General features: G+C 44.4%; 1 protein-coding gene and 1 long non-coding RNA gene across 2 annotated transcripts in view; one reads left to right on the top strand and one right to left on the bottom strand.

Annotated features, from left to right (window-relative positions):
• Nucleotides 1-1,108: 1,108 nt before the first annotated feature.
• On the bottom strand, nucleotides 1,109-7,756 carry LOC118699801 (uncharacterized). The gene is made up of 3 exons (XR_004982123.2): nucleotides 7,668-7,756; nucleotides 5,079-5,215; nucleotides 1,109-2,251 (listed from the first exon to the last, which is right to left on the bottom strand). It is a non-coding gene; the product is annotated as an uncharacterized LOC118699801 (long non-coding RNA).
• A 640-nt stretch (nucleotides 7,757-8,396) lies between these two features.
• The window catches only part of CPLX1 (complexin 1), a 109,489-nt gene continuing 101,874 nt past the window's right edge, over nucleotides 8,397-16,011 (top strand). Inside the window, exons 1-2 of the mRNA XM_036403943.2 lie at nucleotides 8,397-8,599; nucleotides 9,398-9,500. Coding sequence (XP_036259836.1) covers nucleotides 9,470-9,500 — 31 coding nt within the window. The 5' untranslated portion in view covers nucleotides 8,397-8,599; nucleotides 9,398-9,469. The remainder of the gene's footprint in view (nucleotides 8,600-9,397; nucleotides 9,501-16,011) is intronic.

Raw genomic sequence — 16,011 nt, 5'->3', positions numbered from 1 at the left:
TCTAAACACAGTGAATTTTCTCATTTACTTTGTTACTAATTTTCAGTAAAAACTGATTATACAGGAAGGCCCTGTGTAAGAGTTAAATTGACAGATCATCTTTACAATAACATAATTTCTATTCAGGTGAACCCGTTATATGAGATGTTCAGGCTTAGAAGAACTAATTTGGATTCAGCACACATGCACTAATGGAAGTGTCGAAGTCCAGTTATTTCAGTCTATTAAGCTTAACTCTCCAGTGCTTTAGCTTAAATCAAAATCTGTGTTTTGGCCACATTTGTCTAATACTCATCATATTTAGTTATAAGAACTTTATTAAGGCTACTATTAAGGCTACTTATTTCTACTGGCCAGTAGTCAGTCACCTATTTTGTGACTGTTTAATATGGTCACAGCTGATGTATTCCACTGACATTTTACAGCTTAGTTAACTCTTCTCCTTTTTGTTAAGGGTTTCAATTGCATAAGCTGTACATGGGGAGGATATGAAAATCTAAAGAAGAAAATCACAAACTATTTTTTTAATCAGTTCTAGCTATAAGAATTTTTAAAGGGTTAGACTACATCCTGGGGTCTGACTAGTTGTCATAGCCCGTGAAGACAGTGGGATAATAATGCAGGTCTAATAGATGAGGTGTAAAAAATTTGCCAGTGGGAGAAGAATCAATAGAAGATGCAACATTTTTTCTCCATTGCATAGATTTGCACGCAAAAGGAGAGTACTTGCAGTCAGAGAGATAAATGCAAAGCTACAGTATTGTCAGAAAGCTGTGGCAGTTGCTGAAGAGAGGAAGTCTTAAAAAATACCAGAAGGAAAAAAGATTTTATGGGAACTATAACATATATGATCAACTGGCAATACAAGGATGAAGCAGAAAAATGTATGGTAGTGTATGTCCGTGGAGCCCCATAGAGAGAAACTGTGAAAGAACAATGTGATGTATTAGGCTGTGGATGCCTGTTAGATGGGTTTCCTCACTGCATTGTATTCCTTGTGCTTGGTTGTGCAATGCAAGGGGATTGAATCTCCAACATTGCTACCTGGATGCAACCTTGTTCCAACAACACTGTGGCGCTGTTGATTCACTGACACTGAATGGATCAATGGAAGAAATGTCATGCCAGTAAAGGCAGGGAACAAGCTGGCTGGATACTTTAATTTGTGTGGCATTACAAGTTACATTTTAAAGTTCTACTGAGGTAAAAAATAAAAACCACCCAACAAACACATTCTAAGGTGATATATATGTCTATTTCTTGTGGATTACACCGATTTATTTTCAGGTACTGGTATTCTGCTAATCTCATTCAGCAAATACACTTACCTAGAAAATGACTTCATCACATGTTTAGCTTTCTTATCAAAGTGAGGCAGTGGAGATCAAGTTTAAAACTGAAATAGGAAGTTATGAGGATTCCTAAGCTTTCAGACTTCATTTAACTACCATGGTCTCTTCAGAAACATCTGTGTGTAAAGAGCATAATACTGTAACAGCCTAATTTGACAGCATCTACATCACCCCTCAGAGTAATTGCTCTACATGTATCTGAAGTATCTAAAAATATGCACTGTAGTGGTTTGACATTGGCCAAAGCCAGGCACTCAAGAAAAAATCTATTTATTCATTCTCCTCTGCTGTAGTTGAGCAGAGGAAAATGAGTAAATAGGTTTTTTATTTGGTGGGTGCTTGGCTTTGGCCAATGTTAAAACTTGACAATTTTGGTGGAGGACACAGGCATTCAGTTCCAGGTGTACTGCACACCCCTCCAGGTGAAAGCAACGTGAGGCCTGCATTCTGCTGCCAGAGGAATGGAGAAAAATGCATTGTCAATGTCTATAGTGGCAATAGTGGCATACCACTTCTTTTCCTTGGACTCCAGCTCACACTGGAGTTCCAGCATGTCTGGCACAGCAGCACTCAGCAGTGGAGTCACTTCATTCAAGCCACGATAGTCCACAGTCAGTCTCCATTCTTTGTCAGACTTGCGCACAGGCCAGATGGGACTGTTGAAGGGTGAGTGGTTCTTGCTGAGCACCCCTTGGCTCTCCAGTTCACGGATCATTTTTTGGATGGGGATCATGGCATCTGGATTCATCTGATACTGCCGATGGTTTACCGTCGAGGTGGCAATTGGCACTCATTGCTCTTCCACCTTCAGGAGTTCTCCTGCAGAAGGATTCTTGGACAGCCAGGAAAGGTGTTCAATTGCCTAATGGATCTCTGCATCCCTCCATGTGCTTCATGAACTAAAGGAAAACAGTTTCTTGTATTATAGTCCTCACCATGGCTTGCAAAACAATCTCAGCTCTGAGGTTTGGAGCACCTCCTCCTACCCCTCCCTCCTTTTCACTGACCTTAATATTGCCGTGCTGTTCTCCTCACAAATTTTCACCATTCCCTTTTCTCTGACTTGGGAGAGAATTGGTGTTTGTAGGTTTGTTTGTTCTTAAGTTCTACCAATTGAAAAGTTCTTACAGGGTTTCACAGGGCTGAAAAGTTGATCCCATCTGGGCTCCACACTGGGAAATTGCTCCTCATGCCCCTCGCTGTCAGCCACATGGACCCCCAGCATCTGTGTGGGTGGTGCCGAGCACCGTGACACCGTCGCGTTCAGCGCCTCTCTTTGTGTGGGGCTCCCAAAAGGAGAAGCTGCTGCCGCCACCCCTGCCCTTCCGTTTGCAGCACAGCTGGCTGAAAGCAGCTAAGCAGGCAAAGCTCACTGCAAGCCGTGCCGAGGTGGCCGCATGGTCCTGGCTGCATGGCTGGCCCCGGTGGCATGGCTCTGGCATGGCCCCCATCGGCCGCCTCCCCACCCCGTGGAAGAAGGAGAAGGAGAGTGTGCATGCAGGTTTTTTCCTACTTAAAATGTCATCACAGAGGCATTACCAACTTCTGTAATTGTAAATAACAGTAGTAACATGTCCATTTTCAGAGCCTTCAGGGACTGGCTCTGCTAGATATACTAGAAGCTTCAAGCAGTTGTTTATTGCTTTGGTTTTTTTTCTCAAAAGTTGCCTCTGTGGCTTCTCCCACTCCCCAGTAAATATGAGGCTCTGTTAAACTAACACAAGCACACATTCACTTCATGCTTAATGAAAAGTTTAAAATGTTAAACAATTAAATTTGCTGTTATGGCTCAGAGATTGACATTTTGAGGTGACAGCCTCCCTTCCATGATGAGGTCAGAACTTGAGACTACTCTTTTTAAAACAGGAAAAGAACTACAGACCATATCAACTGACACCAAGCTATCATTTCAGCCAAGTATGCTGCTTCCCTCTGATCATTTTCTTTTCCAAGACATAGAGTAATAAAAGAAGGTGAGGCATAGAATTACCTGGGAAAATAGAAATTCTGTTGTAAAATGTGTTTGACATTTTGAATCTTGCTTGCACTTTAAATTGGAACAAAGAGGAAAAGTGTGACCTCTTTTTCCCTCTCCATGACAAAAGAATTCTGAAAAAACCCAATTTATTCTGCTATGATTTTGTTTATTTTTCAGACATTCATGTATTGCTTGAAGCAAGGCAAAGTGATTTGGTCATGGAAAACATGCAACACTTTTGATACCTCAAAGTAGAATGTTTCAACAGCATTAAATATAGAACAGTAATTTTTTTTTACCTCTTTGCTTCTAAACTCATGTATAAGCTGACACATCACAAAATGCTCTTGTTTGGATGACTTGTTCACTGGTGGAAAAATTCCTGCCAAAAGTACTTGAAATAATAATCTTATGACAAAACTTGATATGCTTTGGATAATGCTTTATTTAATCACTGCAGTGATAAAGATGGATTCGTGGCTTTATGGACAACTAATGTCTGCCAAGAAAGCCTTGTAATGTAGAGCTTTAAATCCTGGAGATAAAAGCTGCAGGATATTTACCTGACCATGCCTATCCACAGGAATCAGAGTCCTGCTGAGAAGGGACTCTCAATCAGTCTGGTAAGGCAAGAACTTGTCCAGAAAACAGGAAAAGAAGAAAGGAATAGAGATACAGTGACCAGGGGAGTAGAAAAGGTAGCAAACAAACAAGAAGTTGTCAGCTTAGGAGCTAGAGGCTGTAAATGGCAGCTTAACAAGTGGCTTATTCATAAAATAAGCTGGGGCATCTCTGTTCATTAAAATAAAAAAGAAAAAAAATAGATAGTTTGCATTCCTGTGTTCATATGTCATTAAGACAGAACAATCAATACATGTTTGTTTCAGTTTTTCTGATGGTGGGCAGCTAAAATTTGGTCTTGTGATAGCTGAAGCAAATGCTCAACTAGAAAGTTAATCTTCATGAAATCTCAAGGGACCAGAGCTTCAGAGCAATCAGAAATGGCTGAAAAACCCTTTTATAGTTTTGGCTTAAGGGAAACACACACTTAAAAAGAATATTATGTGTGGTTTTTTTTTTTTTTAATTTGGTTGGAAAATAAAGACCTTACTCAAAACCTGCTGTAAGTTGAATGGAACAACAAGAAACAATTCAACACTTCTGAAAAGGCAAAAAATGCTTGAATTCTGAAATGTTTTGACAGTCAGAATTGACAGTTGAAGAGAAAATGAAACATATAGTAGATTTGTGTTCAGTGAACTAAACCAGAGAAGGATTTGCAGCTGATGTATATGAACTACCATTAGAAAGTAACTGACTCCTCTCAGTAGCTGTGTTGACAAAAAGCTAATCATCCTGCTGCTGTGCAGGTCTTGCCAGCAGTCTACTGAACAGTGCAGTGCTTTCAATAGTGAGAGCTCATAAAATATAAGGGGGGAAAAAGGAAGAAGAAACAGAGTATGATCATCTTGGGCAGCTGCTTAAGTATTTTCTATAACCTTTACACTTTGTTTGTAAGCTTTCTTATTAGTATCATTTTCACATGGCATTGGTTTCAGTTTAGTAGTCAAACACCATATGGAAATGAATAATCAAACATTGCGTTTTAAGATGTTGAAATGAAACATCCTGACTAATTTATTTTTTTCTTCTGAAAACAGACCTTTCCTTCCTTTTGGAGATCCAAATTTACATTTTTCTATGGAAAATGTCACCAAACCCAATTATTGGCTTATTCCATTTCTTACACAGATTCCCCGCTGGTGGCCAAGGAAGAAATCTGAGTTCCATGCAGAAAACTCCACGGAGGAGATCTTTGCTCAGTTTTCTGTACTCTTCATCTGCACCAAGCAAGGTCATAATGTGGATTCCTACTGTTCTGGTTCTGCAAGGAAGAACAAGCCTATTACCACAATCAGGAGCAGGCATATGTCAGCTACACAGTGCAAACCAGACTACGAACTGGCTTTGGCATTTGGGGAAATTTTGGTGGCAGCGCAGGTTCAGCTGTTCTCTGTCCATGGTGCTGGGATAGACCCCATTCACAGACACCAGTCTCTATCCCTCACTCAGGTGAGAAAACACTGCTGTTTCTGAGATTTTTTTACTGTCTAGTAAATGTTATAAAATTGCATTACTTCTAGATTCATACTCATAAATTATTATGAACCTAGGATATTGTAATATGCCATCAGAAAGAAGATGCATGTGGCATTGCTCATATCATTACCAGGGCTGCAGGAGCTCTTATTTTTCCTGTAGCAGACATCACGTATGGCAGGTAAATCACCTAGCAGATCCCCATGAGTCTATCTTTCCAGCTAGGTTTCTTGGAAAATTGAGTAAAGGCTCTGCCTCTGAGGTAAATGCCTTCTCAAGAAGCCTTTCTGAGACTATGAATAGACACAGATCTATAGACTACATCATCTATTTCGACTGTGTCCTTTCCTGCCTTTGTGCCTGATCCTCATGTGGTGAGGAGTGTACTGGTGGGAACTTTCCTGACTGAATAGTCAGGGTATCACCTGGGCAGGAAGTACCCAAATCAGGCTCACAAGTGATTGGATTTTCATCTAGAAGGTACATCCTGTGGGAGTTACATGGAAGCTGGTGCTTGAGTCAGGGTAGAGATGCTGACGCTAGGCTTCAGAGTATCTCAGTGGAGTTTGTGGTTTCATTATGATGTGCCTTGGTCTCCTGAAGAGGAGGGAACTGTGAGGTAGTCAGTGTTAAGAGCTATGTTTCACTGTCTCATGTATCATGATTTTCTGTGTCAGCTGTGTAATCTGGAAAAGGTGGGTGCAGTTTGGAAACAGAACCACAGGTACATGACCCTTGGAGAGTCAGCTGGCTCTGGAAACAGACCAGCAGTTCTAAACAGGTCAACAAGAAGCTCAAGGATCTCTCAGGGACTTCTGGATGTTTGTTTTGTCTGGCTTCTGAAATCCCTGTGGATGACATCACTCTTCTCTGCACAGAAGGGAGGACATTCGCTATTGCAAAGCTTGTAATGAGCCCATAAACAGGAACATTTCTCAGCAACCCCACTTGGCTATGCTGACCCTTGGCTGCTGCAGGGATTTCTTGATGTAGCACAGTCCAGGATTGCCAAAATAGGAAGAAGAAAGCTGATTTTAGGCAACTGGATGTTCTAACTATTAGCTTACACTTTTCTGATCCTTCTGTTTGAGGGTGTTTGTATTGTTCCTTCTCAGACTCTGAGATGCAAGAGCAAGGTGTGTGTATGGAAGTTTGGTAGTCTGGGGTGGGGACACTGTCCTTCTCTCTAAGAGCAATCATATGATGAAAAAGGAATGTGGGTTGTGATATGACAGACCCAAAATATAAACCCTGCTCAAAGTCATATAGACACTTGGGGAATAGCACAGAACCCAGGCACACAGCTCCAGCAGGTTCATTTCTTGAGAACAGTAATCTATGCTGACACACTCCTATGTTATGTATGAAAAAGCATCAAAAATGCTGCAGTATGCCTTTTGAATGGTAATTTCTGGGGGTGAGTTAAGGTATAAAATAAGAGGGTTTTCCACCCTGTCTTGGTATTATTTTTTCCTCTCTGAAATTTGTTAGAAAAAGTGCAGCACATGCTAACCCAGGTTAGTTCTTAGACTACTAACATTAGTATCAGCTGCAAAAGTGGTTTTCTGGAAGGCTACAGAATAGAACCAAACAGTTCAGGGGAAGGGACCTAAAAAGATGATCTAGTCCAATTGTCTGATCACTTCAGGATGATAGAAAATTGAAACATGTTATAAAGGGCATTATCCAAATGCCTTTGAAACACTGACAGGCACGGAGCACTGAGGCAGACCCAGGTGGTAGACGCTGCCCTCAGTGTAGAAACATGCACTCCCGCATCGGCATCTGAAAGCTTTGCAGACTGCGGAGCCCCGATGGTCGGCATCGCTGCCCCGGTAGGGACTTGTTGGCCTGTGGTGCCTGCAGGATCTGCATGCCTTTCTGCGCGGGGCCAGGTGCGGCCCCGGCGTCCTTCCTGACCTTCAGACGACGTCGCCCACGGGCCGTGCCGGCGTCTCCCCGGGAGGCGCCGCTGCTCCCCATCCCCGGGCTCCCACTACTGCCGGCAGCATTCCGCTCTAGCCCCCTCCTTCCTTTTAAACCCATACTTTGGGGGCTGCTGTCCCACCTCTCCTGCTAGCGACAAAAGGGCGGATCAGCAGCAGAGCTCGTCTCCTCCCCATCCAGCTCCAAGCCGGCTGTCGGCATCCCTAAAGGTGGGCGCCGGTGCTCTGGAGTGGATGTTGCTCTGCTTTGCCACGCAGCGCTCGCACCGTACACAGCTCCTTCCTTCTCACCTTCAGATGCCGTCCCGAATCCGGGCTGGACAACGGATCGCTGCACTCGCGTCCTTCAGCGGCAATCGCAGGGAGACGACTTTCCTCTTTTCCCCCATCCCGCCCCCCCGTCCCTCCCCACCGGCCTCGCCCCCCCCCCCCCCCCCCCCCCCAACCTGGATAGCGAGAGCACAGATTCTTCTCCGGCCACAGTTAATCCTAGCCGAAGCAAGAGGAAGGAGAAAGTCTTCTCCCTCCCTGTCTTCTTCCTTGCCTCTCTAACTCGTTCCAGGACCTAGGGAATGAGAGGGGATCTCCGGGAAGGACTCATAACGGAGGATGCAGAACGCTCTCTCACACCCTCCCCCTTTTGCAGGAAGCCGTGGTTGCAGAGATTTCCCCTGGCACACACACTGACTCCCGAGGAGAGGCAAGGAACCAATTGCAAAATGCAACGGCGGGCTGGCAGCCACCCCTCCTTGCCCCCACGGCAAAGCCCAAGGACACCTGGTTGCTGGAGACAGCCGGGGATGGGGTGGGGGACACGCAGGCAGGCACACGCACCCCTCCGCGGGGATCGGAGAGCGCTGCCGGCCTGCTCGGCGGCGAGCACCGAGGGGCGAGGGCGGCGCAGGGAAGGGGCGGGGGAGCCGGAGGCAGGGGGAGGGAGAGAGTCCAGCTCCCGCAACGAGGGGAGGAGGAAGGAGGGACCGTGTCGGTGGGATGGTCCGGAAATGCTGTGATAAAAAGAGGGGCGCGGGGGAAAAGTAGGGAGAAGCTGTGGACTCATTCCTTCTCCCATACTCCGCGCCCACAACTTCCCCGGCAACCGTCGGGCACACGGGCGCCGGCCGGAGCCCGCGGGAGACGAGAGGAGCCGCAGCAGCCGGCACCTGCCGCAGCCACCTGCCCCGGCCCGGCCCGTCTCCGCACAGCGCCGGCCGCCCAGCGAGGTATCGGCGCCGGGGCGGGCGGGCCGTGCAGAGCCGGGAAGGGCAGATAGGAGAGGCGGGGTGCAGGCACACAGAGACGGGCACAGCTCTTGTCCCTCCAGGTGCTGGCATGGCCGTGACCCGGTGCCGAAGTCGGGCGTGGGGTGGGATGCAGCAGCCGGAGCTGTGCCGCACCTGGGGCCGGCCAGTCTCAACCTTGAGGCGTCCCGGCTCACCCTGAGGAGATGCAGCCCTCCCTGGCATTGCGCTGGGGGCTTTCCGAGGGGTTCCGGCGGGGGACTTTCCATCCCGCCACCCGGACTGCATACGCATCCTGATCGCCCAGCATCCCCCGCTTGTTCTCCGGGCACTTGCAGGGCGCTTCACCTTCAAATGCCCCCTCGGCGGTCCCGGGCGGACCTGCCACCTCGGAGCAAACCCTCTGAAAACCGAGAGGGCGAGAAGCAGGCGGGGAAACGAGAAAGTTCAAAGGTTTAACTCCTTCCTGCCCGTCCGCAGATAACAAGCCATGAAAGGGGACCACATTGTCCTCCGCACTTGCTGCCGGGCACTTGCCCAGTCTGGGGGAGCCGCCGTGTATCCCCGACTCCTCCCAGCCGCTGACCGCTCGCCAACATGCAGCTCTGCCTCTCGGGTGCCCTGTCGTGCAAAGCAGGGTCTGAAAGGATGGAGGGCTGGAAACTTGTCTGCACTCAGACAAAGGGAGGAAGGCTGTGGGGAGAGAGCTGAAGAAGATCAGGCATTAGCTTTTTCTTCTCCTAGAGATACTATACCTGTTTTGATTGTGCCTCTTTGCAGGCTGCCTTCCAAGGATTCCCAGTCTCTGTGCATGTGAGGTGTGAAGGTGGGCAGGACCCCAAGCAACAAATCATGGATTTTGTTATGAAACAAGCTCTAGGAGGTAAGTGTGATTGGCAAACAAGGGGCCACCTACCCCTCCCGTTTGCACCCTGAAAGAGAGGGGATGGTCTACTGTGGTAGGGTCTGCACCTGGAATAGCTTATTGAGGACTTGGAAGAGTATACCTGTCACTGATTCGTGATCCCAGAGTGGAGCGTTTGGAGAGTCTGAGCAGGAGAGGGCAGCAGCAAGCAGAGACGAAAGCCCCAAGTCAGAGGAGAGACCTCCCACAAAGGGTGTGTTGGCCTTGGGTCATGCCTAATTGGCACCCTACCACCTGGATGCATATCCTGCTGTGCAGTATGCACGTCTTGATTAGCTTCATGCCATGTCACAGAGGCAGGTATTATAAAGGACGAAGACTGGTTTAGGCAGAGTAAGCCCAAAGAGTGACATTTTGTCTGTGTATGTAAGCCTTCTTTCACCTTTGCTCCAAAGACTGGCCAAATCCTGAGCAAAAAATGCCCAGTGCAGAAATTTCTGTCTCTGATATTTTGAGAGTTAATTTTAGTAAGAACACTACCACAATAAGGATGGAAATGATAATAAAGTATTCCTACACACTTTACCTGGATTTAAGGCCAATCTTCTATGGGTTTCTGTGTATTAGCTTATGTGTGTGAGGAATTGTTTTAACCTAATTGTGTGAAATAGAAAAATTAGGGATGTGTGTAGGAGAAATTGAAAACACTGAACAAATATTTGGGAATGAGGTTCCTTTATTCTGCCACAGTTACTTTCTACGCTGCTTGATCTGGACATTTGGTCTAAGCAATGGTCTAAGCATCACTGAGATGATGCTGGATGCTGTTGGGAACTGAAATATTGGCCTCAGAGGAAGTTGATAATTTTCTCTTGTATTCTATCTCATGTGTGCATTTTTCATTCTTTTTTTCTTTGAAGAAACTGTAGAATCATGAGGCTGTGTAAATGTTTAATGTGTGGTGATATTGATGTCATATACAAATTCAATGTTTACTGCAGGACTCTATCCCATGACACGGAAATAATGTTTTAATCTCTGAAAGTGGTGGGTGTTTTTCACCAGAGGAGCAAGATTTCGCAGTTAAGAACAGAGAAAACAACCAAAGTTTTAGTTGAGGTATTTTGAATAGGGAGCTCAAACTGGAGAAGAAAGGGACTGATTTGTTTGCACAAAATAGTGAGGTATGAAGACATCTATGTGAGAAGTTAGCAGTTTGTGTGGTAGCAGTGCTGTGTTTCATTTCACTCTTCAGTGCCTGTTTTAAAGGAGAATTAGTGTTAAGATGTGTAGACTTTGCACTGTTTGCTGTAGTGCAAGGTTGCTTGCACAGAATTGAACTAATGTACCTGCAAACTGGAGATACAGCCACTACAGCTGGAGATCCATGAATCCAGTAAAGGGAAATAACTGCTTACAGACTGCAGTTAAAGGTGGGGGCAGGAGGGCTGCAGCAAAGGAATAGCATCTATGATGGCTGCTTTTTTTTGCAGCTTGGTGACTTAACATGAGTTGGAAGCACTATCTGCCTGTGCTTAACAGCATTCACCCTGGGCAGACCTTCATTCTAACAAGATGTTGCATGCCAAGGTCAGGATTTGTATGATAATAGGACTTTCTGAGAAGGTAAATTCAAAAAGCATCTTTTAGTGAAGTCTGAGCTCCTGATGTTTGTTAAGATGCTGTCTGGGGCACCAGCTCTTTGCCAGATGACTTAATGTGTCTGGAACTTACCCACTTACTCAATTAAGGAGAAGTCTCTGCAGAGTGGTAAAATCCAGGAAATGCTAATTCATTAAGCAGAGTCCTATTTTTAAATTACAAATAGTTTCAATAAGATAAAACAAGATCTCCCAGTGCAAATATAATACTGAAAATAAAGGTGGTTTTGGACACTGGTTTCTCCCTGGAGTTAAAGCCCAAGCTGATGCAAATCGTCCAAGTTGGCCAGACTGGCGCAGCAAACTAAGGACTAAAGGTTATAATTTGCTTCCTTAGTTTTGAGGCCAGAACCTTTTCTGTTTGCCAGTTCTGATATCCAAAGGGAGATTTACTTAAGGGTTGGACTCAATGATCCTTCTGGGTCCCTTCCAGCTCAGAATAATCTGTGAATTGTGTCTACAAGGATGGTCAAACTGAGCAGACCACCAAACCTCTAGTTGATAGGCTTGCTTTGGGTAGGATATGTGGTCTGATCTGCTAGTGACCATTTTTATTATCCTCACTTTCTGGGAGGTCTTTGGGTGGATTTCATGGCTCTTTGATTTTAATTTAATATGGCTTTTCCCAGAACACCTCTGAATTCATTCTTCTGTTGGATAGGATTTTTTGAATGGTGAGAAAGTTCTTATACCATTCTCATAATCTCTTATGGCCTTCCTGGAAGAAAGAAAAAAATACTGCAATTTTGTCATTAGGTTCCCTCTAATTTACACAGAATCAGACCTGCTATAGATTCTGCTTGCTGAACACCTACAGCTAAGGTAGCTTAATCCTTCAGCTATCTCAGATGGTGAAAATTCACCATCTGAGGGCCAGTTGGATGTCCTTGACAGAGCATAATGGTTATGTAATTTTCATAAGTCATTTTTTCTTCCCAGTGTACAGCCCTAAAATGAAGCTTAGGCCAGAGCTTTTGATAGCTAAGAGCCTGGATTTGAAATCTATTTGTAGGTGGTTGCTTTTGACCTTTCTCTACTGTACAGGATTATGCAGGTCTCTGAAGCATTGGAGGAGTTTGGAACCAGGTTTTGTCTTTGGGAGTGGTCAAATAAGGTACTAATAGAAAAACATCATTCTCCTACCTCCTCACTCACCTTATTGAGGAAGACGAGGTCTCACTCTGCTAATTAGCAGTAGCACTAACCTTAGCAGAATGCTTCTGTGGGAGTTTTGCCGTTGCCTTTGAAGCAAACTTTGAAGATATTAGTCTTGTCTCTAATGGCATAGAATGATCAGATTTGCTTTTCCTTGTAGTTTTGCCCATAGGGGAGGAAGGCAATGAGTTGTTTTGAAGGGTAGGTGAGCTAAATTAGCAGCCAAGGAAAGGCAGTTATGTGGTGACAAGTTGCTTTGTTTGAAAGTTTGATGAGGGTATTTAGATTTTGTGAAATCATTTGACAGTTTCTGTATTGCTGAGGTAGAATGTGTCCTTTCCCGGTCTTGTTGTTAAAAGAGGGTATGCAGAAGTCTGCTGTTTCTGTGCAGTGGAAGGTCATCCTCTGCTGTGCCAGCACTGGGATTTTGCTGCTGTGTTGGCAGCAGAGTTTCTGCCTGAAGGTTGACCAGCTTAAAATGTGTCTTTTTAAATCCATGGCCTCTTCATGGCAAAATCCTTGACCCTTTCATTAGCGAGAGAGTGAGCATTAGCAGTGGGGACTGTGGTCCAGGAAAAACAGTACAAAATAGTAGGTTATTTGGCTGATTTCCTTCTGTAGCTTTTTTTTTTTTTTTCTTTTTGTGCTTCTCAGACCTTTCAACACCCTATATGGAAATCACACTATTTATTGTCTGACAGTGACAGAAGCCATGGTGAAGTAATGATCCTTATTAGCTGTGTAAAACGAGAAGAAAGTAGCAAGAGGTTAAAGGCTTAAAATTGCTGCTTCTTCTCCCACATAAGTAACAGCAAGGGAATATTTTGTACCTCTGACCCTGCTACATCACAGATGTTGACAGAAGTGTGTAGCCAGGGTGATTTGTCACTTTGCTGTTCCTGTGACAGTTCTTTAAATGAAGACAATCAGAATCATTTAATGACTATATTTTACATTAGAAGTGCTCTTTGCCAAGCCAGGTCAGAGCTGGGCTAGTGTTATAATGACCAATGTGTATGATTTCCCAGGAGAGAGCAGGAACTGGAGGATCTGGAATGGGTCCTGAAGGAGTTTAGCTATAATACTTTTCACTGTGTATTGCTTATTTCTTGCTAAGTTTGAGTGAAAGCAAATTGTGCACAAACACCTGACTCCCATGTTGTACTACGCTGTATCACTTCCTCTGTCACTGCTGGCTTGGACAAGTAGGGAAACTGGTTTGAAATAAAAGACAATGAACTTCATTAAGATATTCTGGGTGTCATTCTGTTATTGGGTGATTTGAAGGCAAGGTCTGAGATATTTTCTTATGAAAATGAAAAGAGGAAGCCTATGGAAAGTGAGAAGAATTTACTGGAATGTTGGATCATGATGTGTTTGAAGAGAGAGAGATTTCCTACTGCAGAAAGCAACATTCTGCAGACCAGAATATTGTGAAATTGTGGTCTACAGAACACAAAGTAGCTTTAAATATGATGCTGCACAGAGCCCTTTTAATGTGCTACTTTTATTGCCATGAATGGGAGAAATGGCAAGAACTGGATGGTAAAAGGTTGGAATGTCTGCTTTAAATATTGAATTTTTTTAATGTCAGCCTGTGGATAAATTAGGCAAATCCTTTCACATGTAACTGTGTATATGAATAGTACTGTCTAAATTTCTTCTTCATGCTTCCAACACCCCTTGAATTCATAGTGGAGTGCAACCGCAATAGGAGGAAGGGTAGGTACATCTGAGTTTCTGGATATTCACTATGATAGATAATACAGGCAGGATTTGCTGATTTATTGGCAGCAGTTTAGAGTGGGGACTTCTGCTTCCCATCTGCTTCTTCTGTCAAGAATCAGTGGACACTTGTTTTGATTCAGAAGGATTCTTAAAATACTGTAGGCACAAGACAAATGCAACCAGATTGCCATCTGTACCATGCCAGCAGGGGGGCACTGCCTACTTCAGGTCCCTTACCAGAACTTTGTTTCAGCTGGGTATATCACAAAACACAGTCCAGAGGGAGTCCCCTTGTTCTTGAAGACAGAGATCCAAGCCCTCATGAAGATAATGGGATTTAAGTCACTGTGTGACTTAAGCTCTGAAAGAGCATCTCCTGTGCTAAGCTTACATTAGGGAAGATGTGAGGGTGTGTGAATGCCAGATAAGCCTGAATGAAAACCACACTACTGTTCAACATCTTAGCAATGACCTTTTGTATATTCTACTGCTGCATTTGCCTGACTTTAGTAGCTTGTGAAGTGAGGATTAAGTCCTTAATTTTTCCTGCAGAAGTTAGCAAGATTGAGTGCAGTCAAAGGCAATACAGTTCAGGGTGGAACACATTGTGAAATAAACACAGGGGTTTCTTTGTTCTTCTTCTCCAACTCACTCTCTTGTTTCTCACATTTCCACTTCTCTGCTGAGCCCCTGTGTTGCACTGGGACCTCATGCATCAAATAGGCTGTGCTCCGCTGCTTATAGTAATGTGTGAAGTTCTGGAGCAGGACAGAAACTGTAATGCAAAACTGCAAGTCCTAATGCTAACAAATAGTGCTGGTATTGACTTCTGGGGTCTCTTTTGTCTGTAATCCTTGAAACATTTAACACATGAGGTCTTTCATTTGCAGTCAGATGCATCCAAATTACAAAGACTGGAGAATCTGACCAGAGACACGAGATCTCAAGACCACTGTAGCATTTGGTAGGTCTTGGGAGGCCACTTACTTTCATTCTCAGATAACTTCCACCTGTGTTGTGTATAATTCTGGGCCCCACAAATGAAAAAAAGTTTTAAGGGCATTGAATACATCCAGAGGAGGGCAAAAATGCTGGTGAAAAGGCTGGAATGAATGTCTTCTGAGGAGTGGCTAAGGACCTGGTTTTTCTGTATTGGAGAAAAGGAGGCAGAGGGGTCACCTCATTGCTCTCTACAGCTTTTTGAAGAGAGGAAGTGGGAAGGGACGTGCTGATCCCTTCTTCTTGGGATCCAGTGATAGGAGGCAGGAACCTGGGGTAGGTGACATACATTTTTCACAAGGAATAGTATTAAAAGTGTTTTTTTTCCCTAATGTAAACTGGTGGCAAAGAGATTTTCTTTGAGAAATTTGATTAAGTTGCAAGACGTCTTCCAAGGAAGCAAATGGTTGTTGTTGAGATGATACCAGAGAAACAACTACAGTGATGGTCAGCTGATTTATTGCATCCGTGATCCAAACTAGGAGATGAAAAACTGACCAGGTTCATTTTCCCTGTTCTTTTCTGGAGAAAGCTTCCTTTTATATTTGCTTGCCTCTGTTTGGCCTGTTGCTGTTAGAATCACACAAAGCTTTCCCTTCTGTCTGCTGGTATTTTTCTTATGTTTGCCTTACTTGCAAGCAGGCACTGTGAGCAATGTGCTTATTGAAGTATCCTTGGCGGAAATGTGCAACCTTCAGCTGATTGTAGAGGTAGGCCACAAAGAGCTTAACTAAGATTTGTGCTGCAGGCTATCTGCTTGTCAAAAGCCTGCTTGGAGTGGAGTGACATGGATAACCAGGAAGTTTTCTCTCCCGGAGAGGGAGAAATAACAAAATTTCACATATGTTAAGTAGCCTGTCTAGAATTTATACATGGCAGAAAAAAGGATTCTTCTCCTTAGTTTTTCTGTCCACTTGGAGGAAGTTCTGCAGGCTTTTGATTTTAATATCTATTGCTGTATACCTGCATCTTCCTGACTTTTCTTT

This window comes from Molothrus ater, chromosome Z, assembly GCF_012460135.2.
Source record: "Molothrus ater isolate BHLD 08-10-18 breed brown headed cowbird chromosome Z, BPBGC_Mater_1.1, whole genome shotgun sequence".
Classification (NCBI taxonomy): Eukaryota; Metazoa; Chordata; class Aves; order Passeriformes; family Icteridae; genus Molothrus; species Molothrus ater.
The sequence above is the reverse complement of the archived record's forward strand: the minus strand, read 5'-3'. Positions and strand labels throughout refer to the sequence as shown.